General features: G+C 38.9%; 1 protein-coding gene across 2 annotated transcripts; it reads left to right on the top strand.

Annotated features, from left to right (window-relative positions):
* Positions 1 to 3,525: 3,525 nt before the first annotated feature.
* LOC143125818 (microfibril-associated glycoprotein 4-like) lies at positions 3,526 to 7,578 on the top strand. Of its 2 annotated transcripts, XM_076287582.1 has the most exons (6): positions 3,526 to 3,818; positions 4,278 to 4,360; positions 4,568 to 4,765; positions 5,240 to 5,336; positions 5,494 to 5,661; positions 6,887 to 7,578. In XM_076287582.1, the coding sequence occupies exons 2-6, from the start codon at positions 4,355 to 4,357 to the stop codon at positions 7,123 to 7,125; spliced, it is 708 nt and encodes a 235-aa protein (XP_076143697.1). In that variant the 5' UTR covers positions 3,526 to 3,818; positions 4,278 to 4,354; the 3' UTR covers positions 7,126 to 7,578. The 2 variants fall into 2 exon arrangements, with proteins under 2 accessions (XP_076143697.1, XP_076143688.1); XM_076287573.1 differs by lacking the exon at positions 3,526 to 3,818 and having other exon boundaries at positions 4,264 to 4,360.
* The last annotated feature ends 643 nt before the right edge of the window (positions 7,579 to 8,221 follow it).

The raw sequence follows: 8,221 nt of genomic DNA, 5'->3' as shown, positions 1-8,221 counted from the left end.
GTCTCATAAGCATAAAAAATAATGATAGGCCTAGTCTTGAACGCTGCACTGTTTGAAACAGTGACTTTAGCATTGCCCATGGCAGGTTAAAGACATGTTGAGGTGAGTTTAACAATTTTATTGTTTATTCATGTGCATATTATTCATCTATAGGCCTTCCTTATTTGGTGTAGCCTACTGACGAGGCATTATTGAACAAACATATTAATCTTTGTGATAGCTCCCTGAAAATTTTTTTGCAGGTTGGGATGTCTGATATGGTATTATCCCAGAAATGTGATTTACTTTTGAAGTTGAAAATGTTTAGTTGAACTGTAAACTTCATAGTAAACCTCATAATTATGAAGACCGCAGTCTGACTATAAACTGAATTGCAGTCAACCATCATCTTTACTTATTAACTGTAAACTTTAAAGTCCGCATCAGACATGCAACCATGAAGTTCATAGTAATGGGAGAGTTCATAGTCAAGTTATGATATATTCATGGTCGAACTGTAAAGGCAATGGTAGAACTATAAAAAAAATTAAGTTGAACTGTAAATTTCACTGTTTTACTGTGAAATTTTACAGTTAATTTTTTCCTGGGCTAAGAGATAATGCGCATCCGAGAGTTTGGGTATATTCTAGCATGCTACGGAATCGTCACTCTTCAACATAGTAGGGAATTCTCCTGATTCACCCCGGGCCTGGTATTAGTAACCTGACTCATCCATCTGGAACCGATCCATTGGAATGGTGTTTCAGAAGGCTGGGCCTAATCAAAAAATGCTTGCATAAGATTGAATAAGCCACTTGTCCGTCATCTATTGACGTGCTACTTCAAACACTCACATCGAAGCCAACCCGTGACGCTGTCTCACAGTCGCTTCTAAGCTATGTCACATCTATGAAACTCCCGCCCTGCGTCCTGATTGGCTGTACCATAAAATCGGGTGCAGAAATCACTCTCAATGGAAGAGGTCCCAGATGGATGTGAGTGAAGCTAGGCGGAGCTAAGCAGAACGAAACTCATCTAGCGAGAGTCAGGTTATGGTATTAGGCCTACACTGCAACACAACATAGCCTACATCTCTCTTTAGATGTACAGGAACAGCTTAGGCTAATATGTTGCGATTAGGCTAATATGAGTGACGATTGCGTAGCATGCTAGAATATTCCCAAACTCTCAGATGCACATTAAAACGTTATCTTTTAGGTAACTTTCCATGCTGATGGTGCTCAAAATGTAACACAACTGTGTTCAAAGCAGAATGAGGAAAACCTGAAGTTGTGTGAGCGAGAATTTTATAGCTTTGAAAATATTTAACATTGTTTCATGTGTAGAGATTGCAGAGTTGTGGGAAACTGAGTCAGTGTATCACCAATCCTTGTAATAGTAGTGGTAGTAGGCCAGACCTAGGCGCTATTATGTATATAGATATGGCACTGTAGAATGGTTGGGGGGGGAGGGGGGGGTTAATTGATAACAAAACCCAAGCTTCATCTGTGTGGCTATGCAGTAAAAGTTGTAGCCTCTGAGCATGATGATGAGCCCAAAAATAGCGAGGAGGCCATGAGGGACAAGTAGAGAGAATAAAAGAGTAAACAGTATGAATTAAAATGATTTAATGTAAGAAAGATCAGTATTATGACAGCAGTAATCTACATGATCAACCTATATGCCTTGTTTGCTCAGAAGTGAGTGTAGTAGCCCACATCACCAAACGCCAATATGATACTGTTGCCTACCCACGCTGAAAAACTTGTAAACATTAATTCAATATGCCTCTTTGTAGAAGAGTGGAATACATTTCAAATGCTTTATTTCTTTATGTTTTTGTGGAATTGTGGAGTATTTTTGTTAACTTCTCAGTTTAAGTAAATTAATTTTCAATTTCAATTTAATTGTACTTATAGAGCGCCAAAACATTACACATGTCTCATGGGGCTTTACAGAGTGTTAGACAATCAGAGAAAAGAAAAGAAAAGAAAAGAAAAGAAAAGAAAAGAAGGCCCATGGGTAACAGGGGCGAGGAAAAACTCCCTAGAATTGGAGATACATATAGGAAGAAACGTTGAGCAGATCCACGACTCAAGGGCCTGACCCATCTGCCTAGGGTCAGATACAGGACAGTAAGGTCTGTATACATGACAAATGCATACTGTAAGTTAGTCAGGTGTAGAGAATAGGACATGGTGTTTAAAGCTACCTGGGGTGAATGTTACAAGAGGTGGGATGTTACATATCCGGTATGATAATCCTAATTTTGTGTCAGAAAGTTCAAATAGTCCAGCGTAGGAAATGGAATTGTCCAGGGGATTAGGAGTTGTCATAGGGCAAGTGGTGGGTCGGCAGTACGGGCCAGGAATCCGGGCAGAGTTGTTGAATTATTATATAACCTTTACACATTTGTTGAACCATGGTAATAAAAACTACAGGATAGCAAGAACTGAACTGTTGCTTGATTTATCTCATTTCCACCACCATGGAAAAAGTGGGCTGGTCTTGGGCCTGAAACCCCTGGGCTGAAAAGTGGCCCCTCTCCGGTCCTGGTGGCCACCCATATGATTTTGCATGTTTGATGCACCAGTTAAATAGCAGCGATTCACTAGGTCTGCAGCATTCACTCAAGACGTGTTTTGAGAGCAAGTCCTTCGGTAAGTTTTCAGGGCTTTAAGTTTTAAGGGTTTTTGGGCTTTCTTCCATTTTACTTTGGCAGCACTGTTAATGATGCAGTCCAAAATCTTTTTTCTTAAAGGTGTAAAGTGTTGATAAGTTTGTTGAGCCATGATTGTGAGGAAGGGACCTTTTTTCCCCCAGAACATTAGGATGAGCTTTTTGCTCTTATAGGCCATATGAGAGGAACTGTTGTTCGTACTTTGACAGTCAGAGCGACCGATTCGACCTTAAGTTTTTGTGTTTGCTCATGCTGTTCATGCTGTTTACAGGCTGAGGCCTGACAGCTATAACCAGAACTTTTAGTGGAGACATACTTGTAATGTTGAAAAAAGGGCTCATTCATACATTTCTGCGTTCTATTTTTGACAGTTTGAAAGACAAATAAAAACCTGTTCAGCTGCAAATTTATGAGGAAATAATATGAGAGAAAAAAAAACATACCAGGGTTTCACAATCAGGATAAACACTTTGGGCCCTATCATGAGATTCTAATGTGCATCGTCACTCGTCAAAAGTCTATTCAAATTTAGTAGGATGTCCAGTTCACATTGGGAGGGGTTTCGTTCTCAAAAGTGGAGCGCATGGCGTAACAAGGTGTTCCTAGGTCTTTTAATCAGTCATATGGGTGTGTTTGGGGCGTAACATCATTTTAAACCAATGAGAATGACATCTGTCATTCCCTTTAACGGCGCAACGCGCGATATGTCAAATAAATGCATCGGTATTTTGGCATTCAACGGCGCATTTGAAGGAGGCTACTTGCGAGACCGTATGGAATAGTCATTCTTAAACCATGCTTTACTAAAACCTAGCATATCCTTCACGCATTTGCACTCGTCTATTATTTGAACTCATTGGCAAAGTGAAACTAACTTCACCAAGGAGTCAGTCAACGACAAGACAGTTATATGCAGTTACTTTCACTATTGACTGACAATGGGTTACCATCGAAAACATAGGCTGTAAAAAGCAACACTTACCCTAATGTTGCTCAAATGACTGAATAAAACAACATTTATCCTGCAGAGGAGTTGCTTATATCTCGTGACAGTGCGTCTTCAGCTGTGCTCCATACGTGTCTCTCGCCTCTCCCCTAATCACTTTTAACCGTCATTACCAATTTGCAAATGATGGTGAATAACTACTCATCATGAGATGTACAGTATTTCTTAATATCTTTATTCTAATTATGTTTACCATTGCAATCGTGCAATTTGTAATGCTTTGCATGGACGTGCGCTGGTGTGCGTTTATGAATGATAGAAGGATGGTGCGTGCACCTGCCAATATGACTGTTGACATGCGCTCTTAAAATAGCATATGAACAACTCGCCATTGACTTCTGACCAGGTTTAGGTGGTGTATGATAGCTATTTTTAGACAACGCGCCAGGTCCCTACCTAGGTTGTTAATTGCCACACCCCTGGGCGCAATGCTTAAAAAATAAATTGTGAGGATCACTTATACATACAATGTCTTAACTTTCATGTAAATGTTTTGAAACTGACATGATGAAATCTCTGAAGTAATACCTGTCGGATACTATAAACATATATCATTGTGATTTACATATCTGTGTGTGTGTGTGTGTGTGTGTGTGTGTGTGATTATGGAAGAGATAGGCAGGCAGCAGAGGAGTGAAACTGAAGATTCTTCTCTTTCTGATCACTTAAAAAGTTTTTTCCCCGACAGCATGATGGTAAGGCTATGAAAATGATAAAGGCTATGAAAATGATAAAAAAAGATGTATGCCATCATTCAATCATGTTATATATAAAATGTATTTATCTTAGTCTATATATATATATATATATATGCATATGAAATATTATGAATTTATATACGTGTATTTATTTAACTGAAAAAAGGCAAACTTCTTCCATCCATATTTTCTTTCTCTGTGCAGATTCAGTGTGTTGTACTTTTCCTACTGCCCTTGATGGGGCAGTGTGCACTAGTGTGCAGTCCTACTGACTGTGCAGAGCTGTGGAGAAGTTGCAGCTCCATCAGTGGGGTTCAAACCATCTATCCTAACGGTGCTGACTCTGCCGTTACAGTTTACTGTGACATGGGCTGTGAGAACGACACCAAGGGAGGATGGACTGTGAGTTGTCCCTCAGTTTTAAATAAAATATGTAAATAATAATAATAACAATAATGTCAATTCAATAGTATATAATATTATTATACAATATTAATAATGTCAATACAAAAAAAATGTTTTTTTGGTGGAAGATCTCAGGCCATATTTAGTCAGGTATTTTTAAGGATGGGTAGAGGCATTTTTTGTTTTTCTTTTGCAGAGTGACACTAATGGCACTCAGTTGGTGTAATGTTCTTCTCACCCATGTGATTGCCACTCACAAATGAAATAGCCTGAAGTAGGCACTAAACTATCCTGATATTGTTACAGTTGGCATTCTTATGCAAAGCTACACAGACTCCCTACGGCAAGTTCAGGAATCAAACATGTATATGACAGAAATGTACACACACGCGCACACACACACATACGCACTCACACTCACTGAGAAATGTACTATTACTGTCTCTTGTTTGAGATGTCATCTGTTTTCAGGTGTTTCAGAGGAGATTGGATGGTACAGTGACTTTCTTCAGGTCCTGGGAGGAGTATAAGAAAGGGTTTGGTTTTGCCTGTGGCGAGTACTGGCTGGGTAAGATCTTACAGCTGTCCAATGTGTAGCACACTCCTGCAGAGTTATATGCAGTGATCACATGACTGCAGAGTAATATGGCAGAAAACCACTGCCAGTGCGAAAAGTGGTTAATGAGACATCATGTCCTTTATAATGTCCTTGTTCTTTCTGGTAGGATTGGATTTTCTTCACCAACTCACCAGAAATAAAGCATACGAGCTGAGAGTGGACATGGAAGACTTTGAGGGCAACAGGGCTTTTGCCAGGTACTCCTCCTTCTCTGTCGCATCAGAGGAAGAGGGATACAAGCTGACTGTGAGTGGCTTCACCGACGGAGGCGCTGGTGAGTTTGGTGGTGAGAGTTTAAAGGTGACCTGGAATTGACATGGAATGGATGAACAGAGTATTTTACCTTGTACTCTGATATTAACATAGAGTGTATGCAATTTTGGTCAGAAAAACATGCTCAGATGCTATTTTACAAGCTTATTTACAACCCTATAATTAGCCTTGGGAATATACTAGTTAATGTGGTGATGCTTTCATCCAAAGTGAAGTTTTGGATATTACAAGGACCATTCTCTCCCTTAAGCTTATCTGGGACCCACATACATATTTAAAGGGAACTTGACAACTATTTCAACTTAATAAACCCATTCAGAAATAATTTGGATGGTTAAGTGACTTGTTCCGGTGGAAATGGATAGACTATATACTCTTTTTGATCCTGTGAGGGAAATTTGGCCTCTGCATTTATCCCAATCCGTGAATTAGTGAAACACAGTCAGCACACAGTGAACACACAGTGAGGTGAAGCACACACTTATCCCGGAGCAGTGAGCTGCCTGCTACAACAGCGGCGCTCGGGGAGCAGTGAGGGGTTAGGTGCCTTGCTCAAGGGCACTTCAGCTGTTCCTACTGGTCGGGGTTCCAACCGGCAACCCTCCGGTTACAAGTCTGCCAACTCTGCCATCAATCATTATGTTAAGCCCACCTAACGACTCTATACACGATTTCATTGGCCTGAGTTTCGATTTCTGGAGCTCACAAGCCAACGGAGAGTTGCTAGACTAGCCCTGGCAGCAAATGTAATTTGCTGTCACTCTTTAAGCCTACAACGTACGTTTAGATATTTATATTTACTTCGAACATAAATATTTAATTTGAAATTATAAATTTGATTTTTCATGTGAAGCACAAAATATGAGTGGTGGAACAACTGTGATATTACTTTCTGATAGTGGTTTGGCCCAGGCTCCATTACCAAGATAACTATTGCGAATCCATGTCATTTTGGATAAAAAAAAAAACCCTTGCAAAAAAAAAAGCAAATAGGTCATTAACAACAAATATTTTCAGATATTTTTGAGAGAAATAAATCCCTTCATGACAATAAGATCTGTTTGTCCTGTCAGGATTTAGTGCAGCTGAATATTTATTTTCTGACTTATACTAATAATTTAAAATTGGAAGTTTTGCATATGAATGTAGAGTTAATATATTATAGTGCTCTCATGTTTTGCTTTGTATGCATAAATAACAAAGTTGTTGTTCATTTCATTTCACAGGAGACTCTTTGTCTTACCACAACGGGCAGAAGTTTAGTACGTTTGACAAGGACCATAATGACTGTGCCCACACCTATCTTGGGGGGCACTGGTATAACAACTGCCACTATTCCAATCCCAATGGTATTTATGCGCATGGTCCTACTAAACTCTTTGCTATTGGTGTGAATTGGCGCTCATTCAAAGAGTACTATTACTCACTGAAATCCTTCACTATGAAGATTAGGCCCCTGGCTTAGGCAGCTGTGAAATAAGATCTATGGCAGAAGTGATGTACCACTGGTGGAGTGCAGATTATTCAGACTCTCTGACTATCATTTTCTTCAATGTTTTGATCAAGTTTGAAGTGTGTATCTGTTTCATTACCAGAGCCTAATCAGGCTAATTAATGAGACTGCTTTAGGCATTTTGCTCAGCTTGAAACATACCTGTTACCTTTACATTAGTCATTTCTTTTGTTTTAACATGCATACTTAAATCTCTTTGCAACCAAGAGTTACCTTTGGTTTTGGTAATTTCCTCAGTAAAGTTTAGCTATTGTCTATCTGTTTCTTTACATATTATGCATTCTTGATTTTTCTGGTGTATTTGCCTGTCTTGTTTTACCTTTTTCATTCATTCAATTTAATTGATATTTCTTTGCATTAATGTTTATGATTTACTGGTTAATAAATGGTTAATTCACCACCATTCATATGTCTCTACTTGTATGCCATGCCACTGCTCTGCTACTAGCTGATACACTACTGGGTAATATTGGAGGCTATCAATGTTATGGTGCCAGATTAGTAGTTGTTTTCTTACGATATTTATTTACCAATGATGCACTGTTATTTAAATGATGACTTAAATATTAAACACACGCTAAAACCAATTCTGAGATAGGCTTATTGTGCTGATAAGTGATAACATTTGCAGCAGCCTTTATATCGAGGAATAATCCTTTGCATCTGTGACTTCAAGTAACTTCATGTAGCCCAAGACAGTTGATCTGATTTTATGACCAACTTTTCTTTCTTTGATAGGATATTCATTATTTTAGAGTGCTATTACATTAGATTGTCAGCCAAAAGTTGAAGACCATGTAGAAATGTGCTGCATTTGGAGATGGATGTAGAGCTGTATGCAGAATGTAAATATGGTTACATTCATGTAAAAACAAAGTTAATTTTCTCACAAACTGTTTATCACAGTTACTAGCACCATTTACAAGCTGTGGTTGTGTTGGTTTCACAACATATGCATGTGATATCTGTGATGAGTAGTCGGTGAACCATTCAACAGAGAAAACTAGAAGTGAATTTGGATGTCAGTTGACCCCATAGGGTTAAAGGA

This window comes from Alosa pseudoharengus, unplaced genomic scaffold, assembly GCF_046254945.1.
Source record: "Alosa pseudoharengus isolate Yale_2024_CS ecotype anadromous, Long Island Sound unplaced genomic scaffold, YU_APseudo_1.1 YU_APseudo_1.1_scf_1, whole genome shotgun sequence".
In the NCBI taxonomy this organism is placed as follows: Eukaryota; Metazoa; Chordata; class Actinopteri; order Clupeiformes; family Clupeidae; genus Alosa; species Alosa pseudoharengus.
Note: the sequence above shows the minus strand (reverse complement) of the source record. Positions and strands in the feature narration are given on the sequence as shown.